Here is a 27,268-nt window from a genome sequence, read left to right as displayed (position 1 = left end):
CTTTCAAGTGCACTTCCCCAACCATGAGGCCACCACTACCCGAAAAGTGAGTGCAATGTACGTTAATAAAATAAGTACAGATAAAAATATCAACTTACATAAATAGCATATAAAAAGAAAAGATAGGATCTTACAAAAAAAATAAAATGTTTTTTTTTTAATTCATGCAGCGTTGTCTAGTTTGAGATTACAAAATAGCGGTTTATGTCTCTGGAACTGCTCAAGTGAAACAAATGGCTGTTTTATGCCATATTTAAGATATGTTTGGGGAAACAGCACCGTTCAAGCACGCAATGCTTATGGTGTGAGCATAGGAGGATAAACATAGTGTTGTTTTCCTCAGCGTATGAATTTATAGTCTAGCTTTAAAACTACTGTATCAACTCTGACCCACTCCACAGCTGCAGTAGCGTAGAATCACCACACGAGGGTTTCTTTCACATTATTAAAACAAGGGAACCTATTTACTCGTGCTGTTATGTGTATGGGGATGAAATGGTTACCGGTTTCATGGTAAACCACTCAATGAAATGAAAGGTCAATGAAAACACTCTGGAAGGCAGTGGTAGTGCTCTGGATATTTTTATTGCTGATGCACATTTGACATGACCTGAGACATTGGCCATGTTATTAATATAAGGTTTATGTAAACAAAAATTGTACAGCGATGATAATTTTATTTGTGATTTTCAATATAAAATTTGTTGAAACGATTTCAAGGGGGCACTATGAGCTACTTCAGGTTTTAGAAACTACTTTAAACCTTAAAGGCTCCTGTGCTTGGATAATTAGTTAAATTCCTCTTGTGCTTTGACTGTCCATCCATCCATTTTCCAAACTGCTGATCCTACTGGGTCGCCTGGAGCCTATCCTGGAAGCAATGGACATGAGGTAGGGAACAACCCAGGACAGGGAACACTCACACACCAGTCACTCACACATGCACACCTACGGGCAATTTAGCAACTCCAATTAGCCTCAGCATGTTTGTGGAGTGTGGGGGGAAACCGGAGTACCTGGAGGAAACCCCACGACGACATGGGGAAAACATGCAAACTCCACACACATGTAACCCAGGCGGCGACTCGAACCCGGGTCCCAGAGGTGTGAGGCAATAGTGCGAACCACTGCACCACCATGCCACCCCCATCCTTTGTCTCTTTTTTCCCTAAATTGAAAGACTAATTGAAATGGTAGTTTACAAATCCTGTCCTAGCTCAAAGTGTTGTCCCTGACATAGATTATCTGGTCACCCTCATTTTAACAATACCATGAGAATATGCACCCCTGCATCTTATCATAGCACACTTGTACCTTATTGCAGCACTCCTGTGCCTTACTACAACACGCCTGTGCCATATTACAGCATCCTGTGCCTTACTACAACACGCCTGTGCCATATTACAGCATCCTGTGCCTTACTACAACACGCCTGTGCCATATTACAGCATCCTGTGCCTTACTACAACACACTTGCACCTTATTTCAGCACTCCTATGCCTACTACAACACTCCTGTACCTTATTTCAGCACTCCTGTGCCTTACTACAAAATTCCTGTACCTTACTACGGCACTCCTGTGCCTTACTACAGCACTCCTGTGCCTACTACAATACTCCTGTACCTTATTTCAGCACTCCTGTGCCTTACTACAACATTCCTGTACCTTACTACAGCACTCCTGTGCCTTACTACAACATTCCTGTACTTTACTTCAGCACTCCTGTGCCTTACTACAACATTCCTGTACCTTACTACAGCCCTCCTGTGCCTTATTGCAGTGGTCCTGTGCCTGGTTACAGTGCAGAAGAACACAAAGTCACAAGCATCCCTCACCTCCAGCTCCACTGACACAGTTGCCAAGGAAACCCATCCTTTAAACAGTCTTTGGCTTCGTGTGCAGCATCAAGCACGCTCGACGTCCATGAGAGTTAGGCAGACGGGAAAAACTACTCAAACTTCACTGGTGAGAGCATGCTCACATTAACTGTGTACTGAAATAAAGCATCACGGTCAGCTAACAAGAGCCCATGTTCTCATTAACCTAAACAGCTTTGCATAGTGAAACTGCTGCAGTTAAGCCCTGCTTGCAAATCATTAATTATAACTGAGTCAGGTTTAGGGAGAACTGCCATGGGTCATACATGCAGTGTGTGTGGGGTGGAGGGACCTCTCTGCTGAAATCAAGTCAACATACTTACCCCCAACCCCCAGGCCCTATGAGCATGTGTGGAGAACACGTCACCTCCTGCCTGTCACTCCTCATCTGGTCTCCTATAAATGGGAGCCCTCCTGGGTGTCTCAAACCAAACAAGGCTAATCACACCAATATTCTGTTTGTAGATTTAGTAGTGCGGCCATATTCCATTCATTACCTCTAGCTGTGGTATCGCTGCTTTATGTAGCGTGGAGCTTACAGCTCCAGAGGTGGTTCCCCCCCCTCCGGCATGGAAGCACCCGGAAACGGGTAGAAGAAACAAAGTGTGGGTCAGTGTTGATGATGAGGAACACAGGCGTTAATGAAGACTGAGCAGAGCAGCAGAGGGCTTACTTAAGGCAAATTGGACTAAGTTAGAGTGAGCTTGGATAAAATATTCTGAAATAAAACGCTCTTAAGATAAAAAAAGGCCTTCAGCCCAGATTTAACTGCAGAGACCAAGGATGCTTCCCTTTGTTAGTTTGCGGACTGCCTCTCAGCAAAGAGCTCTGTAATTGAAAGCTTTCCTGCCGTCGGCCATTATGCCTGTCTGAGTCATTAGAAGGCGACCTGCCTCCTGCAATTTGAGAGCGCGATCTTGATGATACCCAACAGCCAGCTGACGGAGGATACAGGAGACTGAGCTTTCGGACGTCACCCGCTTTCAACGAACAGCACCTCTGCGTGGAAGAGTGGGACCACATTCCTCTGAGGCGCTGAGAAGAACTGATCAGAAACTGCAGGAAATTCCATCCTACTAATACCTGGAATAATAATAATACTCAGTAATATGCAATAATACTCTTTATTGGGATTAAAATTAGTTCGGTTTATTGTTTGATGCTGGTTATTTGCCACCTGGCTGCTGATTGGGTGTTGACCGAGGTGCTGAGTGAGGAATCTCACCCCTTCACCACCATGAAAGGCTATAGGTCTCCGTTTCTTCTCAGAAGTTCTAGTGCAGACCCGCCATGCTGATGTCGGCCCTGTCAAAGTCTTTTTACTCACCCAAGCCACCTCATGAGCCCCTATCACTGGGCATGCTCAGTGCGGCTGGAGAATTTTCTAGTCACCCATCACTTAGCAAACATTTGACGTAGCGACGCATGGGTCTGACCCATCACCCATCAAGCTCTGGAGGATCAGAGACTCTGCTGGTCTCTCTCGGCATGGGGATCGGGAAGGCAGATGATTGCCGCTGTAAAGAAAGTGGAATTCAAAGGTGCTGAGGAGATGGTCTGACGCTGGTTTCAGCTCGAGGTTAAGGCAGCGTCCCGGGTAACAGCAGCCGAAAGAGGATGTGCCTGTGTTCTGTGCAGCAAGCAGTCTGTCAGCTGCCACCCCATACAGGAATGTAAAGTGGTGTTATGGCAACAGGGAGGCTCTCAGTAAGGAATAGCCAACACCTGCTACTCTGCTCCACCTCCCCCCCCCCCCCCGCACCCCGGCTCTCAATGCCAGTGACTGTGTTACTCCCTGACTGTCGCTGGGGTGACACATTAACACACTGACACTGTGCTGCTGTGTATGGTGGGGTGGGTGGCTATAGTGGGGGTAGGACTTCTGTGTGCCGTCAAGCCTCAGGAAATTCGGAAAGCTGAGTCACTTCAGGACCTCGCCGTGGAGGGAGAGAGAGAGAGAGAGAGAGAGAGAGAGAGAGGAAGAGACAGGGAAAGAGACAGAGAGCAAGTGTGGGAGAGAGAGAGAGAGAGAGAGAGAGAGAAGGGGGGGGTGAGTGTGGTGGAGCCAGTGAGCTGTGCTGCCTTTGTGGAGCAAGAAGGCAGATAGGGAACCTACCAGTCAGCAGCCGGGGGAGTCAGAGGCGCAGGTGGACTCAGAAAAACCTCACCCCCCCCCCCAAAAGACTGGGGAGCTGGGAGCCAGGACAGCCCCCTCCCCTCCCTGCAGCCAGCCATCAGGCAGATTCCGGTGCATTCCTGCTGGTTTCTCCGCTCTGGGCTGAAAGCTGCTGTTTCGGCATCCATCCTGCTGGATTCTGTCACCTCTCTCCAGGAGTTGTACCACACTGGCGTCTAACCCTCTGTGGCTGCCAGAGGGCAGTCAAGAGCACTTCAGACGGACAGGCTGCTGACTTCTCATGACTGAAGGGTTTCATCCTCCTACTTTTCAGGTGGGAACAACAGCTGGTGGTGACAATCATTACTCTCCTCTCTTCATTTGAGGACTCGTACTGATTATCTTTGGACTTCTGCAAACATCTGTGAAGAACTTTGGCAAGGGGTGATTGAACCCGCACACTTCATTCTATCCTTTTCTCCAGTTGGGACTTTCACTGGCGGTGATCATCAGCTCAACCAGCTCTCTTGTGAGTACGATCTTTTGACTGCTGGAGATCCTCGCTGCCGTAAAGCCCAGCCATGACTCCGATGCAGCGTCTGCTCCAGCTGCCGGTCAGCGCCGTCAACATGGTGAAGACGGTACAGGGGCCCCCAGAGGAGGCCAAGAGCCCCGTGCTGACGCCGGACAACAACCAGGCCACATGGTACAGCGCTGTGCAGCCCGACGAGCTCCGTCACCTGCGGCCCACCGGGGAAGGCGAGGAACCACCACCCCAGTCAGAGGATGGGACGGCTGGGCCCTTGGCCCAGTCGCAGCCACTGCGGTAGGGGCACCTGGCGCTCGTTAGCCTGCTGCATCACCATTTCCAAAACCAACTTAGAATCACATAATCTCCAAGAGCACTAACCTAAAAGTCAAAATGGGTAGGAGCAGATCCCAGTGGGAGAGTGCAGGTCTTTGAATCATCTCCTTGTTCTTTAAGTGCATGAGAAATGGTAGCTGCATGACAATAGCTGGGAGCTGTGTGGCTCAGTGGTTTAAGGTTCTACGCCCCCGAATGTAAGGTTGCTAGTTCAAATCCACGGGTCAGCAAAGCTGTTTTAGCAGTAGGTCCTCGAACAAAGCCGTTAACCCCCGGTTGCTCCAGGGACTGATCTGGAAATTCTACATTGCTTTTGATAAACGTGTCTGCTGCAATACAATAAAAACATAATACAATAAAAAGTTTGTCTACACAGTCCCTGTAGAGTGCAGTGTGTATCTGTCCAAGCTATTCTTCAGTGCAGGATGCTGCTAGATCATCCTCATGTCTGCTATCTTCTCACATGGACCTAATGGATCGGATAAAGACAGTAGTAGAGAAGCCAATGGTGCATTGTGTTCAGCCCTCAGAAAAGTCCTTTACTTATTTAGTTTTACTTTCCGTCGTGTGAGGAACCTTTCAAAGTAGAACAGCCATTCTACTGGATCTGTGTGATGGACAGATTCTAGATGTGGGCATCTCATAGAACACTTTCCGGTTACTATTTTCCCTGGAATTGTTGAAGCTGTTGCCATGCAAGTGATGTCAACGTGTGATGTCAGAAGATCAGGAGACAAAGGGACAGTGATCTTACCACACTGATGTTAAGAACATAGCTTTTCACATGATTCACCTGGTTCTTCAGCCCATTAATATTAATGGACATTAACGCAGCCTTCAGAACTGGTGGTGTGTTTGTGTCTTGTGGTATTGTAGCTGAGGGAAGGTGGCAGTATTGCAGGGTGAAGTAACACCACGTAAAAAGCTTCAGGACGTGCTATGAATGTCCTGCTCTGAGCTCTGCGTGCTGCTCTCATCTCACATTCATTCTCGACGTCTGCTGAGTAAAAGGCCGATTTTCTTTCAGTTCTCCTGCTCTGTGGCCTGGAAACGAGAAGTCAGCTCCGGTTACCTGTCCCGCAGTGACACACACGCCACACTGGCTCGAGACAGACATCTGGGGGGGGGGGGGGGGGGGGGTTCTGTGACACGGGAAGCGTTTATTTATTCATGGCCCAGGATGAATGGAACCAGTAACTCTTTAGAAGCTGGATTCCCGGATCTTAGATCTTGGGGATCTTTCAGATGATCGTGTAGATGACCGCTGCCCCAGTTGTCCTTACGTCTCCGTTAAACCTTTGCAGTGAATAAACACATGCGCTACTTTGTGACACTTTTGAAAACATTGTTCAGGCTCAACAGTTTGTCATGGTACAATACAGTGACGTATGCAGTTACTTTGATTATTGTTGTGTCATTGTGTCTCTGTGGGCTCCCTCGCATATTGCATGCAAAAGTTTTCTCTCGTCTTCTTAGTCACCTTCACTTCTGATTCCTGCATTTGCTGAAACCTTCAGTAGCTGCCTGGGCACGTTGTAAATGGCAGGGCTGTGGGGTCATATTTCTATGAATGAAGATGTCCGTGTTACAGCGTGTAACAAGCAAGGAGGTCCTTTGCTCTCTAATATGGCTCAAAACAGCTACAACTGGATTAATTCAGGATATCAGAGATTGGAGACGGTCTCAGATCAGCTTCTGTTGTGCTCATTCAGGTTTTATAGTGCTGCATCAGCAAAATCCCCAAGCAAAGCAACCAGGTCCTCACTCCCCTTCTGGAGGCCTTGTGCTTAAGAAGCACTGAAGGCTTCTGGACCCAGTAATTCAGCTCACCTTCATCTTTTTGGCCGAAGTCTGATTCTTGTTTCGGGTCGACTGTGTTGCTCCTAATTACCCTCCTAGGACATTTGGATTTTAGCTTGTATTCCTAATCGACATGGTTCCACATGTAAGCCAGTCATTACGGACAGCAAATTATAAAGTCTATTGCCAGTAGTCTAATTCTGACAAACTTGGGCTTTAGGTGCAAGGCACCAGGGATGTGGTGCCGTTACATGCCTGCACAGTGAGCATTACATGTGACCCAGGGAAATATTAATCTCCATTAATCTGCATCCCTGGGGACTCACAGACGGTCCACATCTTTGCTCCCTCCCAGCTTCCTGCCAGACAGCAAAGAGAGCAGGAACGCGGACCCTCTGTGGGTCCCTGAGGGCCAGATTAGGAAGCGCTGGCATAAACAAATAATTTGGGTCCTATGTTGATAACCTCTGACTTAGAGGCTGTTTTCAGACTCTCCATGTTCAGTGCAAACACAGTTATTTCACCCCAGGCCAGATACGACGCTCTCCACTTCTAACACTATGGAGTTTCTTCCTGCTTTTCACACAAACTTGACACCCATTTCTGAGTATTCCGTGTACTGGGGGTGTTTTTAAATGACAGCTTCTTACGGTTTTGTTCCAACAAACTGAGACCAGGTGGAATGTATAAGAATCCTATTATCAAAGACTCTCCCCAGCATGACAAGTATGTGCTAAGATCTTACGGAAGCTACTTTATTTAATAGGACAGATCCTAGAGGAGGTACAGGCAGCGCTATAGAGGAAGATGTAAATGCGATATACTGAGCACCGCCTGACTGCACTGTGCTCATTTCTGCTGTGCATTCACAGCGAAAAATGTGCCCTGAACATATAAGTTCTGCCAAAATCTTTGAAAAGGAGGAGTAACCCGGGAATGATGAAGTTTTGCACAGTTCCGCATACCTCAGTGAGGGAAGCAATAGAACGATGGAACAGGTTTTTATTTTTAACTTTACAATTTTCAAGGCAGGGACAGAACAAACACTGCACTTTAGGGGAAAATTGACAAAAATAAGTGGCTATTTCAGGGGGAAGAAACAAGCAACAGGTTTCTTTCTGCCAACACAAATAAAACTCTGGGATTAATAGCATAGGTATGCCTGATATTCTCCAAACCAAGTTCAAGTCAAGTCTATTGCGTTTTATTGTCATACCATCCATATATAGGTAAACAGCGGCATGTAATAACCTTCCCAAAGGTTCACAAAACATGACCGATCACACCGATATATAGGAATTATCTGAGATGAGGGATAGATAGAACATATCAGTGTAAACTGCCAGGGTCACGGTCTTTTTCTCTTAGGAAATCATTGTCGCCGAGATGAAGGGTATAGTGTTCTGCATTGAATGAGCACCCATGTGTTTAAATCTAGGCGCTAAAATTAAAAGAATTAGAGGTGCCAGATGACCTCGTCCAATCAGTGAGCTGCAATGTAGCATTAAGAGGCTTGTTGGGTACCAGCAGTGTCATTCCCTACCGCTGCTGCTTTGGGGGAGCGATGCTAGTGAGGTGGCCGAGGAGGTGACAGTCACCCGATTCACTTTATTGCATTCTCGGTCGCCGTGGAAACCATGGAAATGCCCTCCAGTTCCAGCCACACATCATAGGCAGCTAATTCCTGGGCGGACGATTTTGAAGTTGGATTTTTGAACAGCTGTTTCTTAAGTGCTGCACGATGAAGGACCCTCATGTTTTTTTTTTTTAAGGTGTGAGCTCTCCTTGTCCTGCTGACTTGGTGGGGAGCCCCTTCCGTTGCGAAAATCCTCCTGAACTGGCCCCCCTTCTCACTGCCACCGAGACACCCATAGTAAACTGTGGGACCACTTCACAAAACAGCCCCACCCAGTTCTGACGTCCTGAGGCCCCCCCCCACTGCTGTCCAGTGCTGCTTCTGATATTCTAGTTCCAGGTGGACCGTCTTCTTCCCGGCACAGATGTTCTATGGTGCCCACCGCCCTGCCCCCCTCACCCCACCCAGAGCCCTCATGGCTAACTGCAGTCCTATGGTTCACCCTGTCCTATTTTTAAACACATAAAGGGAAATTTCGTGAGTCAGTGTCAGCGACGTTTGAGGAGGAGGTGTGAAATCCTCGCTGGTGTATCCCAGGCAGAAATACGCCATTCCTCCTGCATGACTCACGCAGCAAGGAAGACGTCCGCTTTCATCAGAAGGCGGAAACTAAACCATTCTGAAGACTCACTGCACCTGCTGCAGTGAGTCTTTAAGGGAACAATAGTGTGAATGAATAATGAATAAGAGCCAGAAGACAATGGAGGAGAGGAAACAAAACCTCATTGTTTGATGGAGGAAAACATACCTCTGGGGGTCCAAGATCAACTGACTGCCCAAACTCTTGACCATGCTCACAATAAATGGGTCAGTGGAGTCTGTGCTTGGGTAGTAATTTCTACTGTCCATTCCAGGTCCAGGGGATTCAGCTGTCAGTACGGAGGGTCAGTACAGAAACTACAAGAGCAACAGCAAAAAGAAAATGGCAGCATGGGCAGTTAGACAGGGTTGTCAACTGTCACGCATCTGGTGTGATACTCACGCTTTCAGACTCTCACGCTCCCACAAAAAATCTGTACTACTTCATTGCAAACCTAAAATTAGTTACAGCGAAAGCGTTGGGGTCGTTTACAAACCCTACAGACTATTTACAAGGTTACAAACTGCTACACACCTGCAGATGCGTGCGCAGACTTGTCTTGAATTGAAAACCTCACGCCAGCCAGCTGACCAAAGTTGGCAACACTGAGTTAGAGCCTTCTTTGCGCTAGGCTAAAGGGCATCAGGTCTTCAGCCTGGAATTGAACGGCTGCTCTCCTGCTCATCTAACATGCTTACAAGGCATGAGATGAGAAAAACAAGATCAAGACAGAGGTGAGAGAATGAGAACAAGTGAGTCCCGTGACTCCTGCACTGCTAGCGCCAGGTGACGAGTTCTTTCACCCATCTTAGTTTTGCACATACTGCAAAGAACAAAGCAAAGAAGATCATTAATCCTGCAGGATTATTAATTGATTTAAGTCTTTCGTTTACATGTCTCTAACTATCTTAGAGATACATTGAATGTTATCAATGCCAGGCTATCGTTAATGGAGCCCCACCATAGACTTCAACACCCACTTCCTTAATAGACGCATAAAAGGCCGATTAGCTGGACACAAATGACAGGAAAGGTTCACCTTGAGACCTCCCAAGCAGCTGCATCTGATCATTATTTGAGTCTGGGCTGTTACTGGGAGTAGAATGTAACCATTCTGTATTTATATAGGCTATTATACTGGGTACTAAACAATCAGGGGAGGAGAAGTTGAAGCCTTATATGTCTGTGCAGACATTTGCCATGAAATCACAATGGCATTTTCACATCCGTGTATCCCGGCTCTTTCCGCAGTCTGCAATCTGCTCCACACGCAGAGGGTTGGCAGAGACACGCCTTGACATAAATGCTGACAGTCACAGGTCATTTCACGGCCTGCTGACTTCGCATGCTAATGTCTTTTAGTAAACCGGGCAGCCATTGTTCACAGACGTGATGTTTTTGGAGGTGACACTACAAATTATTTTAAGACGGCTTAAAGCGATGATCTACCTGTGTGGCCGATGCGTCATCCTCTGTCATTAAATGGAATCATTCCGCGAGCAGCCAGTGTTAGGTCAGGAAGCATGCGTGCTGTGGTGAATTCATAAAGACAATCCCAGACTGTGTAAACATGCATTATCTAGCCGAATGACAGCTCGTGGAAATCTCTGCATTGTGAAAGGTGTTTGGGGGCATTTTGTGAAAATCGCAGAGTGGAATGCGGACCGGGTGATTGGACTGCCGCTGCTTGAGCTTCCAGAATTATCTCGCTTATTATCACTGGGTGTCCCTGTGTCATGACCGCTGTGCCATCTGCCAGCGTTTGACATGTCATTTACTTGCCATCTGATTCACCCCTGGAATACGAGTTGAACTGATCCTGATACAGGCAGTCTGCAACCCACAGAAGTAATCCATTCCTCGAACCCTTTCATAAGTGAGGTATCCATAAATCAGATTTAATGATATTTTATTGATCCCTGTGGGGAAATTCTCTCTATTCCTCCCCCGCTTGCACTTTGTAGGTAAGAGCAATGCATGCCTGTGAAGGACAGCCACCCATAGCAGCACCCAGGGAGCTGGGGGGGGGGGGCTTGACGCAGTGACCTTCGGATTACAGGCATAGAGGCTTAGCTCACTGACCCACTGCCCCCCCCCGATTAAGCCCCCATACCATTCAAGACACATTATAGCAATTAAAGGCATAAGCCCCTAGAGAGCCCCTTCCCCATCACTCATTGATTCAAAACATATCATTGGCTAATGATAAGGTCGGCCCCTCTTAGTCTCCCCCACCTTCATAGATCCTAGAATATAAAACTCAATATGTAGGATGGAGGGGCCGAGGGTGTCTGTATCCTTAAACAGGCTAAGTCTTTGAGAGGATTATAACCTTCTCTACCTTCCACTCAGCACTTTTGCATTTTAGTTAGATCTTTGCTGGATTTAAAGATGGCAGGGTGATGCATTGTTTTTATGACATGAAGACATGAGCTGACCTTGGTGTAAATCTTTATGCAGCAGAGTTTCAGAACATGTGGGGTTATGAACTTGCAAGCTGATATCTTTGGAAGCTCATTGTTCACTCGAGGGTCTTAAAGGAGGCTGTGCACTTCAAACATCGTCCAGACAAAATGACCGAATGCCGGCGAGATTAATCTATTTGGGAGTACATTTTAAACTGAATTTGAGGAAACACTTCTTTACCCAGTCTGTAATTACAGTATGGAATAGTCTCCCTGTTCATGTAGTACAAGCTAAAACCCTGGGTTCCTTTGAATCAAAGCTAGATAAGATTTTAGCAACTCTGAGCTATTAGTTAAGTTCTCCCCAAACGAGCTTGAAGGGCTAAATGGCCTCCTCTCCTTTGTAAATTTATTTTCTTATATTATATGTTCTATCGCATGTTAAAAATGACACCGCAACCATGTTCATTCTATGCTACATTACAACTATAGACAGCCGGAGACCCACATACTGAAGGCAAATAAACATATTATTATGTATTATATATTATTAACAGCCGCTATTGCTTTAATACTAGCAGCGGCACAGACAGAGAAGCCAACAATTTACACCCTTGTGCAAATTAATTGAAACAAGTTGCATCTATATGCAAGTGGCCTGACCACAGTTAAGATGGACATCACAGTCACATTTATTCACACGTATTGCCTTGTGTCCGGATTTAGGATCTGGTGGATTGATAAAAATTCTATGGGAATAACCCAGGATGGGGAGCCAATCCATCACTGGGCACACACACCATTCACGCCTACGGGGAACCCCTTTGGAACCCTGCCTATGGGGAACCCCTATGGAACCCTGCCTATGGGGAACCCCTTTGGAACCCTGCCTCCTCTGTCCATCCACTCAGTTTGATCTTGCCTGTTGGTTGCACAAACCAGCAAGTCCCAGATCGCTGCAGGCATGTCTGTGTGACAACTTGTTTCAATTAATTTGTACAAGGGTGCACACAACTCTCACAGTTACACACTAATGAAACACACAAATTCCACGGCAAACATTACACCATCATGACATATACTACCAACACGAATACACTAATACACATATTAATTTACTCTGGTACTCTATTTAAAGTTACACGCCATGTGGTAACTTCACAATTAGTCCTGCTGACCAATCCCATGGCATCACATTGTATCAGCCAATCGTGGACAGAATCTTGGGCACACTGCACAGCCAGTGTGCAGGAAAGAGTGATCACTGCAGCGATTACAGTTTATAAGGCGTCTAATTGCTAAAATGACATTGATTCTGTCTATTTAGTCCGAAGCGCGGTCATCCTTAAGGGTCAAACTATTGTCATTTTAGAAATGTTTACATAAAACTTAAGCACATGGAACACAGATAACGTGTGTCTGGCATTGCTGCAGAACCACAAATAGTTCACGTTTGAATCTGGAGATTGGGGTGAGAAGGCAATGAAAGCTGTAAGGTCACACATGTAGTCTTTACTGCCAGGAAAGCTAAGACAACAACCTATCAAACAAAGAGCACGGTCCATGGCTGCCTGATTAAGTTACGCTCATTTTCAGGATCATTTAAGACTGCGTCAGTGATTAATTAATAAAGCTGCATATCGGGTTGCCATTAAGCTATGGAAAGGTGAGCTTGCTTGCTTTTTTGCAGTAGGTAAATGAACATTGCATTGATGTTACTTCTAATGATTTATTGACAGCACATGGTGTTATTCAGATCTATGTACATATCTATAGTAGCAAAACAATTAAATGCTTTCAGTGTCTTGCCAAAGGACATTGGATACGGGAGAAAAAAAGTTGGATGTCCTGTTGGATGGTCAGCTGATCTGTGATGTGGTGGACACGTTGGACTTAGACATGGCTACATCCTATGAAGGATGCTGCTCCACATAGCTCTGTAGGATGGGTCCCTGCCACATATAAAAAAACATGCACCCACCATCTGGACTTTCAGATAAAGATACTTAGAAGATACTTCTGTTCAAAGCATCCTATAGACTTTACAAGTTTTTGCAATAACTTTGATAGTTAAAAGATTATGATGATGATGACGAAGATGACAATGATGACAATGATGATTGCAGGATTAAGCGTCCAGGGCTGAAAATTCTTCTACAAAAAGAATGATTTTTCCTAGAACATAATTTCTCAGACCCCTTGCCAGTTCTGCCTCACGTGTAATATCAGGTCAAACTCCAATCAGAATAGCTTACCAATGACTATGAATCTTGAAACCAGCACATTGTAGCCTGAGAATGATGGTAATTTCTCTTCTAGGGTCACAGATTAATGTCTTGATGAGTCATAACTCAGTTTCTCTGGTGGAAAAACTTGTAGAATAATGGGACCTTAGTGCGCAATGTGGAAAATGGTACATCTTACAGGCGATGTTTTAATTTTGAGATGCCTGCTCCCCAGAAACGACGACTTGAAGGTGATGCTGGACAGTAATAAGGATGCCATGAAGCTGGAGGCCATGAAGCGCATCATCACGGTGAGTTGGGTTCCATCTCCATCGTGGAATCACCCTGGAGAACATTGATGAACTGGTCATTGAGTAACAGTCAATTAGAGATCGCATGTATGTTAGCTGCAACTGGAGACAAGGAGTGTCTCCATATGAGCATATATGGTGTTTTCCCCAAGTTCAGTGTCTTCTCTGTGCTGCTTAGTCACGTTGCCATGGATGGGCTTCATGTTTAGTTATTGTGGACTTACTCACAACCAGTGACATTCAACTAAAAGGCATTTTAGATGCGAAAACCCAAAGAGACAATGTGTTATCAAGATTAAGATGCACTTTCTCAATAAGATCTTCACAACTTATTTTTCTCCTATATCAAGATAACTAACATGTTGATATCAGCAGTGCCCAGCCCATCCTACACGACAAAGCGCATTACGGATTTATAAACAGATCTGTCAGATCTAGTTCACCATTACTTGCAGAGTGTGGCAGAGATGCTGTCTAAACTGTAGCCATTAAATACCCGGAGCTGTGTGTGTTGAGAGCCGTCAGCTTATGTTAATCTGTGTCCTGTCTTATTTCTTTGTTATCTTGGGAAAACAATTCTGTTGCCTCGAGATCACAGAAAATGTGTTCCTTGAGATAACAGGCCGGAAAACATAATGCACAGCATCTCCACGTATCCTAATTTGAGTAATGTTGATACAATCCTTTGTGCCACTCAACAATGAGAAAATAATTCATTAGCTATTAGAGAAATCTAAATCTTTTTATTCCCCAGAGCTGTGGAGTGTAAATGTCTAATGAGCATTTCATGGCAAGAAAGTCACAAAAGCAACAATGAAGCTAATCAGTCAGGCTTTTTGACCGTATTTGTACAAACACAAAAATCTAAATGTTTCACTGATTTCACTTTTACTTTCTTTTTAAAAGAAGGCTGTGTTTTTTATTTTCAAGGACAGTTTCAGCCAGGGAAATGCCTGGGTATTTCCAGCTAAAAGGACATTTATTGGTTTCTGCAGCTTCTGCTCTAGCACAGTGAGAAAGGATTGATTTGAGCTTTTTGATGTTCCTGGTTCCTTGGGATGAATCATACCTTATCCATTTTCTCTCAGGCTTATTAGCTTTTCTTCACATAGCTCTGCCTTTTATTTTGTTAGTTTTCTCCTGGAGCTTCAGTTCAGGGTTGATTTGAAAAGAAATGAACCTCAGCATGTCTCCCGCTCATTTAAAATGACCACAGACCTCGTACTTCAGGGACAGGGTCTCTGCTCTGCTGACCAAGACATTCACAACTGGCCACGGGCATCTCAAAGTAAACCCACAACAAGAAGATATGTGGTGTAGTACAATGTACCTGAAGGGGCGGGGCTCTGCGGCAGCCAATCAAAAAGGAGCGATGTAAGCGAAAGAAAGGGTGCGGCAGGGGTGCTAAATATTCATCAGCAGTGTCAGTTTCAGAGTTTGGCTGTAAGATTCTTGGGTCTAAATTATTCACAAGATAGAGGGAGATAGGTGGAAAGAACATACCACTGCAAGCCTTTTTCCATCCGCACATCATCGAGGTGGAGGAGACCATTTTTTGTCAAAGGGAGGGGGTCCCATTTATCCCCCAATGGGATGTGTTTCTTTCATTGTATTAATATCACGCAAAGCCTCCACTTTTTAATCCACTTGAACCATCTCTGATAAATAATATTAATAATTAATAGTTGTTCATTTTATTATTAAACCTCACATACTTTTTTGACCATGATCTACCTGTCAATTAAAGGATGGGCAACTCTGACGATATCCACACATAAACATGCTCATTCGTCTTAGATGATGGTGTGGGCTGAGGTCATTTTCGCAGCTGGATTCCGGTTTGTTGCCTGGGACCGTTGGCCTGTGTTGCAGTTCATTTTTAAGCCTGCAGGTGTCATAGTGCTTAAAAAACAATTTTCATGCACGAAGGATCACGAGGATTAGAGAAGCGTGAGAATGAGCCATGTTGTAAAAACCTCCAAGAAATCTTTCAGAAAAATATGCAGCCATATCAATAGACGAGGTGATGACTCGGCGATGATGTCGTGTCACAGATGATGTCCAGGGGCAAGAACGCCTCCGACCTGTTCCCTGCAGTGGTGAAGAACGTGGCCTGCAAGAACATCGAGGTGAGCTTCCATTCCAAAGGGACGCATTTCTCCGTGGTCATGCGCATAATGCAATCAGGTTACTGTTACGTGGCACCTTTCACAACTCTGTTGCCCCAAGGCACTTGACAATGGCGTGTGGCAATCCATTACTATATCATTTATACAAAATGACACATGAAAAAGCCAGTAGACAACGGAAGAGAAGAACCAAATACTCCAGAGTAAGGAGGAAAAAAACCTCTGGGGGTCCCATTTGCCCCAGGCATGGGTGTAAGCTGTGGACAGGGTCAGATCTATCAGGGCATCTTGGGAGTCCAAGCAGGTCTGGGTTAGCCAGCAGATCGTAGACCACACCCACAATGTTACGGTTCATACACAGACACAGTGTCATACATTTATCACAGTAGTGCTTCTGCATATACTTGCATGTCGCTAAAATACCTTTACCCTGCAGGTGAAGAAACTGGTGTACGTGTACCTTGTTCGCTACGCTGAGGAGAAGCAGGACCTGGCTCTGCTATCCATCTCTACCTTCCAGAGGGGATTAAAGGTCAGGTTCAGGACCTCTGCACCAAACCTCTCTTGCCAGTGCTGTGTACCTAATATCAAAGTCGTATCATAAGGGATACTAAGTTCCTGCTTTGATTCCAACAACACTCGCAAAGAATTGTGGGAAAAGGTCACTGGTTCTGGAACCTTGCATATCATCTCTATGTAAATGTAAGGAGCAGATGCCACTCAGCATTCTGGCACGGCATCCTTCACCTTCACTGCCCCATAGATCCTGCTAGCACTTCTACAGCTGTCCCCTCTGTGCTGTGACCTCCCGATACCCTCGGTGCCTGGAAATCGGACCAGTGACGCCCAGCTAGCTCTCTGTGGTCCCTGGCAGCTCAGTTATGGACAGGGAGGAGATGATAGGTCAGCCAACTAAGGGTAGGGAGCCGAATTCCCCACCTTGCTGAGCAGATGGGTACAGAAGGTGAATCAGTTGGGCTTGGGGATGTCCAGGAGGTAACCCAGGGCTTCGCTCCTGCTCCATACAGGTTTGGCTGGTCACAGGCAACACCAAGCATCCATGATTCAAATTAGTGAAACACACGGCAAAAAATAGTGATTTCAGTCACTTGTGTCTGAAAGGGTGACAGGGTGGTGCAGTGCTTAGCATTGTTGTCTTACACCTGTGGGATCTGGGTTCGAGCCTCAACGTGGGGTCTGTGTGAGGAGTTTGCAGGCTCTCCCTGTGTCGTTGACTGATGTCCTCCAGGCACTCCACTTTCCCCCACGTTCCAAAATCAGGCTGAGGCTGACTGGCGTTGTCATATTGTCCATAGGTGTGGATGGTGAATGTGTGTCCCCTGTGATGGGGTTGATGTCCCATCCTGGGTTGTTCCCTTCCTTGGGCCCATAGGCTTGGGACCCCCTGCAGCCTTGAATAGGGCATTTTCTGGCTCCAGAAAATGGATGGATGTATCTGAAATAGTGGATCATCCAGAAACCAGATGGCTGAAGTTGCTCAGCAAAATGGAAAAGCAAAACAGTGGAGAAATGAATGATACCTCAGAGGAAGCTATCAGGAGACCCTGGTGTCTGTAGATAATTGCCTCTTACTGCTCAGCCGGAATTTGTAGATGCAGCTCTGTACTCAGATTTTACAGATTCTGAGGAAATTAAACAATTTTCCTCTCCTATTGCCTTAGATTATCCAATTCAGTTGATCTTATTCAGTCCTCCAAAGGATTTAATGGATGATTCTGGCTGAAACTCCTGGTTGTGAGAAGCAAAGTCTCTCTCGTGGTTTGTGTATTCCTCCCACCACCATATTTTTGTGTTTTTTAAACACTAAGTGTAAATGTGTGCAAAATAACACACCACACAAACAGACCAGTGTACGAGGAACAGGTTAGCATGCTGACAGCGCCATCTCTGGACACCATATGACACTGCTGGTTGCAAAGGCTGTGATGTATTACAATTCAGTACCGCTAATTACAAATCATCTTATTGGCTGATGGACATGAAGCACAATATCTTTCTAGGTCTGCAGATTAGTGCCTCCTGTATATGTTTATCCTTCTGACTGTTGTACTGTTGAACCATCAGATCAACCAAATACTGGAAACCTGTGGGCATTAGTGTTCAGATCCAGCAGTGCGTCACACAGTCCACAATCATAATGTTCAGTAGTGTCATTGGCTCTCCTAGGACCCCAACCAGCTGATCCGGGCCAGCGCCCTGCGAGTCCTCTCCAGTGTCCGGGTCACCATCATCGTTCCCATCATGATGCTGGCCATCAAGGAGGCCGCGTCTGACATGTCGCCCTACGTGCGCAAGACGGCTGCCCACGCTATCCCCAAGCTTTATAGGTATGGCCCCTACAGGGGGGTGTATACAGGGACAGGGCCACATGGCTACAGACGCCAGCTGAAAGCTGATTGGTCCTCGGAACGCCTTCTCGCCTGTCACTCACTGGTTCAAAGTATGTCATTGGCTAATGATCAGGTTTACCCATCTGTATGAATTACGGCCCCTCATATGCCTCCCAGTTCAAAAGTTCCTAGAATGATCCGAGGTCCTGCATGGTTTTACTCCCCAGATATACAATACACGTAATATACATGTTGAGAAAGCAGGATCAGGCAGTTCCTGGAGCAACTGGAAGTTAAGGGCATTCCTCAAGGGCATAGTGGTCACCTAACACCCCCCAACCCAGGAATTTGAACCGGCAGCCTTCTAATCCCAGACACAGCAGCCCCCCCTTCCCTGCCAGAGCCCTACTTCCCATAAGGATTGAGCTCTGGAATAATAGCCTTCACATCCACAGTGCTTTGCTATCACCCCATGAATCCACAGGCTTGAGATAAATGTTAAAGATTCCCAGCCAGGACTCCTAACACAGTCCCAATGCAGATAATCTGCCCACTATAAGGTGCTACCCAAGAAAATTACAGCAGAGAGTCCCTTCAGAGAGTCCTTTCAGAGAGTCCTTTCAGAGAGTCCCTTTACATGCTGTCTCACCACAGATAGTCCTAGAGTCGCAGAAGTAAGATTCCTTGTGAAGTCCAGCCACATCACACACAAAGCATAGCCGTTTGTATGATGGAACATTAGCACCTCACATCTGCATCTCTGGTTTTGCCCGCAGCTTGGACCCGGACCTGAAGGAGCAGTTGATCGAGGTCATCGAGAAGCTGCTCGCTGACAAAACGACAGTGAGTGCTGCACCCGACAGTGCTGTTTATTACTCCGGTCTCTCATCGCTTCATTACTCTCATGGAGCGGCTGCCTCAGCTCACTGCCAACGTAATTATTCCATATCTGCATCCCGAGGAAGCCAAGTCTCTAATTAAATTGCTAATATGTCTAATTGCACTCTGGCTCAGTGGGCAGGATGCTCTCGCACCTCTGGAGTTGGACGTTCATATCCTGTCTCTGCTCTGTGTGTGCAGTTCTCCTCATATTTTGGGGTTCTCCTACCACTGACAAACTCGAAGTGGTAGGCAAATTAGTGCATTCAAATTTCCTGCACTGTATTACTGCATCTACCCTGTAATGGCATCCCATCTAAGGTGTACTTGGTCTCACGACCTTAATGGGCTGGCATCCCTTCCTGGTTGCCCCCAGCCTAATCCCTGTGATGGACTGGCATCCCATTCAGGGTGTACCCAGCCTCGTGCCCCCTGATGCCTGGGACAGCAGTGAAATGTTTCTTCGGCCAGCTCCAAGACTGTGAAACTGCATATAAGCACGAAGAGAGAAAATATTTAACAATAAACATTAAACAATAATCATAAATATCCATAAATAAATAGTGTGCCATAAAGTCACAGTGCCATGAGACACAGACATAAAGTAGTGCAGTGAGTCTATGGAATGCATTTGTTAGAATTTACATGTGTAAGCACTACATGTATATGTTGAATAGGCCATTGGGACATTGTTCACGCAGGTCCTGTGTCTCTGTGTTCCAAACCATACCTCTCGGTATCTGTAATCTCCAATAAAACACGGACTTTCAAGCAGATCCTTCCGCATCTGGCCTGAGAGCACCCCCCCTCCCTTCCCTCCTACCCCCCCACAGCTGGTGGCGGGTAGCGTGGTGATGGCCTTCGAGGAGGTCTGCCCCGACCGCATCGACCTCATCCACAAGAACTTTCGCAAGCTGTGCAACCTGCTGGTCGACGTGGAGGAGTGGGGCCAAGTGGTCATCATCAACATGCTCACCCGCTACTCCCGCACGCAATTCCTCAACCCCAATGCCAACGTGAGTCTCCACTGTCCGCTTCATTCTAATGGCTCCTTTCCAAATCCTTTGTGAGACGCTGTGGATCTCCTCTCCCCCACCATGTCCCTGCAGGACACCCTGATGGAGGAGACTGATGAGAAGGTATTCTATGCCTCCGATGAGGAGGACGGCAAAGATAATAAGGGAGAGAATGAAGAATCTGACCAGAAGGCCCATGTGATGGACCCCGACCACAGGCTGCTTCTGCGCAACACCAAACCCTTACTGCAGAGCCGTAATGCAGCTGTGAGTGCCAGGACATATAAATCAGGACCAGTGTTGGCCATGTCTTAGGGTCATAAACGACATTGAGTTTGTTTAAGCTTGTTTCAGTAGCTAAGGGCAAGAAATCAGTCTCCATCTACCCCTAGGTGGTGATGTCTGTGGCCCAGCTGTACTTCCACCTGGCTCCCAAAGCCGAGGTGGTCGTCATTGCCAAGGCCCTGGTGCGTCTCCTGAGGAGTCACAGGTCAGCCCACATGGACTGTAGAATCATGGTCTCATGAAGGGTAGGAGTACTCCCAGGTCAGCCCAGTGGAATAAGAGAGTCATGGTTATATAAAGGCTCAGAGGTCAATCCACAGGGACTGGAGAGTCATGATCTCACGAGTGGGAGGGAGGACTCTCAAGTCAGTCCACGGGGACTGGAGAGTCATGGACTCATAAGGGGTAGGAGGACTCCCAGGTCAGCCCAGTGGAATAGGAGAGTCATGGACTCATAAGGGGTAGGAGGACTCACGGGTCAGTCCACGGGGACTGGAGAGTCATGGACTCATAAGGGGTAGGAGGACTCACAGGTCAATCCATGGGGATAGAGAGTCATGGACTCATAAGGGGTAGGAGGACTCTCAGGTCAGTCCACGGGGACTGGAGAGTCATGGACTCATAAGGGGTAGGAGGACTCACAGGTCAATCCATGGGGATAGAGTCATGGACTCATAAGGTGTAGGAGGACTCTCAGGTCAGCCCACAGGGATAGAGAGTTATGGTCTCATAAGGGGTAGGAGGACTCCTATAACGGTATCATTGATATAATGCATTCTAAGAATATTAAATGTATTTTAATTACATTTATTTAATGTATCTATAGTATTGTAGTAATTCCTCCAATGCCTCCACCCTTTGTAATGGCATGTTGAGGTACTTATCAGAGCAGCATTTCCACGTGAACAGAATGAGCAGAATGACTGCATTCACCATGCTTCCCTGTCCCACAGCGAAGTGCAGTTTGTAGTGCTGCAGAACGTGGCGACCATGACCATCAAGCGAAAGGTGAGTGGCCAGATGGGTATCTTCAGGAGGAAGCACTGTTGAGATAATAAAGCTGTTTAAGCTCAGAGGGCTAAATCATCTGCTGTCAGCTAACGTGTTTCTGGAAAATAAGTCTGGCTTTAACCCCTCTAGCAGCTAGCATCCTTGCCTGGTCTCTCTGTAAGGTTATGTGAATGACCTTTGGGTATGAAAATGTGCTATGCAAATAAACTCGACTTTGACTTTGACATGCTAAGCGTGTGCCACTGAAGTTGCTAAGAGGAGCAGAATGGAATGTTCTGGACAGTGATTTCCCCTCCGCTCAGTTTTGTTCAGAATTGTTTCTTTTGCAGGGGATGTTTGAACCTTATCTCAAGAGCTTCTACATCCGGTCAACGGATCCCACTCAGATCAAAATCTTGAAGGTCACCATCAAAGCAGTTTTATAATGATGATTAGCTTTTAAAGTCTTTTATTTCATTGCATATATATTAGTTGTATATCTATTTACAATCCAGATTTAAATTCTCTTTTGTGAATTCTGAATATTCCAGTCCCGGGTATGACTGTCCTACAATATTTTTGCCACATTCCAATAACTACATTTGTTAAAAACAACAAGCATGATACAATTTATATAAAGAAGTAAAGACACTGCTATCATTGGCAAAAAAGGCTGTAAATTTAATCCAACATGAGTGATCATACAAACGGGACCCAAGAGAATGCAAAGTGCCACATCACAGGAGAGATGTTCAAACAGGATTAATCGCTGGTGGGTTGGAAAATCATTGTATCTGCATTTCAGCTGAAGCCTCTTTTGGTCTCTCTGCAGCTGGAAGTGTTGACTAATTTGGCGAATGAGACAAACATCTCGGTAATCCTGAGGGAATTTCAGGTAACGCAGAAACACCTGCCCCTTCCTTTACGAACGCCTGTCCCACGAAGCAATGCATGGGAGTTAATATGCCTCGTCTGGATTCCTAGGCATACATCACAAGCATGGACAAGGACTTTGTGGCCGCCAGCATCCAGGCGATCGGCCGCTGTGCCACCAACATCGGCGAGGTCCGGGAACCCTGTCTGAATGGCCTGGTGCAGCTGATGTCCAACCGTGATGGTGAGCCCCGTGCCCCCAGCTGGAAGCTGTGAAGCTGTGAAGCTGTTTCTGCCTCATTGTGTAACACACTCGCCACTGGTGTATCTGCTGTAGAGCTGGTGGTGGCCGAGTCAGTGGTGGTCATCAAGAAGCTGCTTCAGATGCAGCCGGAGCATCACAATGACATCATCAAGCATATGGCGAAGCTCACAGACAACATCCAGGTCAAGCCCTCCTCTCCCCATAATGCCTTGTCCTGGGTAATAAAGGTGTGACGAGGGACAGCATGTGCCTCTCTGGGTTTGCAGGCTGTGTCAATAATCAGGAGGTTATTGGTTCATATCCCAGAGTCAGCAGTGTAATTTTAGCATTGGGTCTTGACCCTGCTTTCTCAAAAAAAAAATGTGTATGTTGCTAAATAAATAAAATGTAAAACTACTGATTTATCGCTTGGTTATATGTTTGGTTTTAGTTTAATTTTATCACAGTTTTTATGGTTTATATTTTTACTCATTTGCATGGCTTGATGTTGCTCTAGTATGTACTTCAAAATGTCACAGGCATCCCCCAACTCCCCCCCCCCACATGCCCCACCCCCATGGTTCATGTCCGCCAAACTATCTCCTAGTCGGAGTCATTCTCCTCCTCACCATGTCCCTCCCACAGCCCTTCCTGTGACAGCCCCGCCCCTTCCTGTGACAGCCCCGCCCCTTCCTGTGACAGCCCCGCCCCTTCCTGTCTACCCAGGTGCCCATGGCGCGGGCCAGCATCCTGTGGCTCATCGGCGAGTACTGCGAGCACGTGCCCAAGATTGCCCCGGATGTGCTGAGAAAGACGGCCAAGACCTTCACCAGCGAGGACGACATCGTCAAGCTGCAGATCCTCAATTTGGCCGCTAAGCTCTACGTGACCAACTCCAAGCAGGTGACCAGGCTGCAGTCACCGTGGAAGCACTGGGAAGGTGTCCCCCTTACAACAGCTGCCATTTTTAAAATAAAGTAAAATGCATATATAGCTATTATTATAGTAAATTATCTCATTATAAATTCCTTTATCATAACAGTAAATTAAATAGTATATAATTGACAGAAAACTTCATAGAAAACTTTGTTTACATAGACAGCACATAACAGGAAGTAGAAAACACGGCAAACCAAAGACAACATGCTAAGTATCTTCCCTGAGTATTGTCCTTATGCCTTCGCGATCTGACCTGTGCTTTTGAAGATTTTTGACAACAATGGGACCCTCTCGATCAGTTATCAGGAAAAGTTGTGTCAGGGATATCCCTCAGAACGACGAAAGGTGTCACTTTTGAGTTTTACCTCATTGCGATGGTAGCTAATGCACCACATGATTACGGTCGCTGCCATACCTGATCATTAAAGCTGACGAACACATACTTTGTACATCTGCTGCTGATATATCCATATTCCAGGAGTTTTCCCATTTTTTCACATCCCATGGCATTTTGTTTGATGTGTTTCATATAGCAATTTGTTACAAACGTTCATCCATCCATCCATCCATTTTCCAAACCGCTTATCCTACTGGGTCGCGGGGGGTCCGGAGCCTATCCCGGAAGCAATGGGCCCGAGGCAGGGAACAACCCAGGATGGGGGGCCAGCCCATCGCAGGGCACACTCACACACCATTCACTCACACATGCACACCTATGGGCAATTTAGTAACTCCAATTAGCCTCAGCATGTTTTTGGACTGTGGGGGGAAACCGGAGTACCCGGAGGAAACCCCACGACGACATGGGGAGAACATGCAAACTCTGCACACATGTAACCCAGGCGGAGACTCGAACCCGGGTCCCAGAGGTGTGAGGCAACAGTGCTAACCACTGCACCACCATGCCGCCCCCACAAACGTTCATTACGGATTATTTTCACATATCTAGCAGATGCTTTTCTCCAAAGCAGTGTACATCTAAGATAAATAGCACATCACAAACATACATGCTGTCAAAGAGTTGTCTAGGCATAAGTGCAGCTAGGTTGAGCTTCCAGTGAATTCCCAGGTATGAGTGTAAGCAGGACCGGGGCAGAAGCTACACAACAACTTCTAACAAAGCAAGAAGACTATCCAAGACTAATGAAGAATACTCAATGACCTGATAGTGTAACGACAGAATGTTCAGGGAACGTAAAAAGGAATCAGGCTTGCAGAGGATGTGTTCACACACTGGCTGTAAAAGTCCATCCATCTAATTTTTGAGGGCAGGAAAGTTAGCCACGGATCTCAGAGGGTTGTGCCACCAGCTGAGAGTCAGTGGTATGGTGTGTCAGGATGAATACTGCTAAGCCTCCACAAACTTGGCGGTCCAGCCTTGCTAGCTGTCGTGTCGGCCACTGTCCATGGTGCTGAACCCAGATTGTGCCGCCATTGGGGAAACTCTTCGAACTCTTTTGATAGACGGTTTGGACTCATAAATCAGAGGAGGTTCTGCAAGGGGCTATTGTTGGTTATTTTTGGGAGGAGTTGTGGGGAGCAGAACAAACCGAAGGCTTGTCTTGTTGTGTTATTGTCTTCGGAATGCTCCCTAAGAGGTGCTGGGTTGTCTAGTCCGTACATTATATAATTTGTATTCATGGGGAAAAGTACACAGGAAATGACATCACAGATTTTACCAGTCAGTCTAAGAAAAACATTCTGAAGCTTTTTTTTTTGGGGGGGGGGGGGGGGGATTTTCTTTGGTATTTTGCATAATATAAAATTTTATTACAATAAACAAAGTGTCAGTAAAACTACATTAAAAACACTGAGTCAATCACTGACAGGGGTGATTCAAGGATTTATTAAGATGATGATGGGGGGCATATGAGGGATGATGATTCACAAAAGGGGTCCAGCATTGTCATTAGCCAGTGATGTGCTTTGAATCGGTGAGTGATGGGGAGGGGGCACTCTGGGGACCAGTCAGCTTCCAGCTGAGGCCAGCTGTGGTCCCGCCCCTGTATATGCTCCATCTATATTTTTGGCACAATAGAATGAATGGATGAATGGATGAATGAATCCCAAGCGCAGGTCTTAGCCTATCCAATGCTCCCCTACGTTCATGACGGGGGCCCGATCCTGTGCTATCAGCTCTTCTGAACCAGGCTGCTAATCTAGCTGCGTAGCACTTTAACACGAGGGAGGGGGGCGAGGGTCCCGTTTTATCAATTTGTATTTCTTACATAAGTGTCTCTGTAGTCCCGCCCCTTGCTAATTGATACTGTATGTTGGTGGAACAAACCCTCTGGTGCAGACTCCTGATACCCTTGTTATTTCCTCCCGACCCCCCAGACGAAACTCCTCACGCAATATGTACTGAACCTGGCCAAGTACGACCAGAACTACGACATCCGCGACCGCGCCCGCTTCATTCGCCAGCTCGTCGTGCCCACCGAGAATTGCGGTGCCCTCAGCAAGTATGCCAAGAAGCTCTTCCTGGCTCTGAAGCCTGCTCCCGTCTTCAGTTCTCCATTCAAAGGTACCAGCAGACCAAGCCGGGCACACCTGGGCACACCTGGGCACACCTGGGCACACCTGGGCACACCTGGCTCTGGAACATTCTGATGTATCGCTTTCACTACTTGCGATGAAAGTGGCTGTTCGGGCAGCAGTGCAGGTCAAAGCCCATGTTAAGCACAAAACAAGCTTCACCAGATCATTTCACTTTGACTCGGACGGTGAGCTCAACTTGGGGGGGGGGGGGGGGGCACACAGAAGCCCACCAGAAGAGCCAGCAGTCAGCTAAGTCAGCGCCTCTTGAGAATATGCTGCTAATGTTAGGACTATTAACATTTTATTATACAAATTGAAACCACATCTTTAATGGCTGTACTGCCCACTGTGTTGTGTTTGGTTTTTTTTTTGTACCTGGTCACACAATATCTCACATCCTCCTCAGCGGCTGGCTACTCGCTCCTGACAGGATTCCGTCCACACGCTGTCAGTCCACCGTGATGAAAATACACCGGCCAACCAAAACAAAACAAAAAAAAGTCGCCATTCGAATTTAAATCAACAAATACTTAAAAAGCCAATGACTGGATCATTATTACAGCTCAGCAACATAATGCAGCAATAAAGTGAAGTTGTCACGGATCCGGGCGGGTTTGGCACTGGGACAAGGCACGGTGCAGGCAGGAACCGAAATGCGGACGACCCACTTGTGTCTCACGGGAACAGACGGGGTTTATTACCGAAAACAGAAAACACTAAGAACGCTACAAAATAAAAGGACCACGAGGGGTCAAAAGTAAATGAAGATAAACAAAGACTAACTATAAAATGGGTCTAGGCAGGTAGGCAGGAAACAAGCATACAACCAAAACAATGAACCACTGAGGAACTGAACAGAGGGGTAACAAGACTAACACAGGGCAGGTGAGACTAACTAACAAGGGTTGGGAAAACAAGCCTTTATCTTTCCTGATGTCATGGGCATATTCCATGGCAAGAAAGCCAAGATTCACCAGGCTGGAATTCTCAAAGAGGGGTTCAGTAGCATTAGGGATCATTTTCACACATGAATTTTCCACCACAGGGTCTTGACCTTAGCCTCATTGAAAGTCTTTGATCTCAGTGAGAAATGGATGCAAATATGGATGAAACTAAATGCAGAGATGTTGCATAAACTTGTGGAAACAATGCTATGAAAAATGTATGCCATAGTCAAAACTAAATGCAGTCCTACACAAAATTCAAAT

General features: G+C 46.4%; 1 protein-coding gene across 1 annotated transcript in view; it reads left to right on the top strand.

Moving 5' to 3' along the window:
- Positions 1–3,974: 3,974 nt before the first annotated feature.
- The window catches only part of LOC125706577 (AP-3 complex subunit beta-2-like), a 34,667-nt gene continuing 11,373 nt past the window's right edge, over positions 3,975–27,268 (top strand). Inside the window, 16 exon segments of the mRNA XM_048973311.1 lie at positions 3,975–4,820; positions 13,741–13,816; positions 15,871–15,945; positions 16,382–16,477; positions 18,133–18,293; positions 19,073–19,139; positions 20,009–20,191; positions 20,285–20,458; positions 20,584–20,681; positions 21,430–21,484; positions 21,817–21,888; positions 22,299–22,361; positions 22,451–22,583; positions 22,677–22,786; positions 23,310–23,486; positions 25,860–26,046. Coding sequence (XP_048829268.1) covers positions 4,576–4,820; positions 13,741–13,816; positions 15,871–15,945; positions 16,382–16,477; positions 18,133–18,293; positions 19,073–19,139; positions 20,009–20,191; positions 20,285–20,458; positions 20,584–20,681; positions 21,430–21,484; positions 21,817–21,888; positions 22,299–22,361; positions 22,451–22,583; positions 22,677–22,786; positions 23,310–23,486; positions 25,860–26,046 — 1,972 coding nt within the window. The 5' untranslated portion in view covers positions 3,975–4,575.

The sequence above is a fragment of the Brienomyrus brachyistius genome, chromosome 13 (assembly GCF_023856365.1).
Source record: "Brienomyrus brachyistius isolate T26 chromosome 13, BBRACH_0.4, whole genome shotgun sequence".
Taxonomy (NCBI): Eukaryota; Metazoa; Chordata; class Actinopteri; order Osteoglossiformes; family Mormyridae; genus Brienomyrus; species Brienomyrus brachyistius.
Note: the sequence above shows the minus strand (reverse complement) of the source record. Positions and strands in the feature narration are given on the sequence as shown.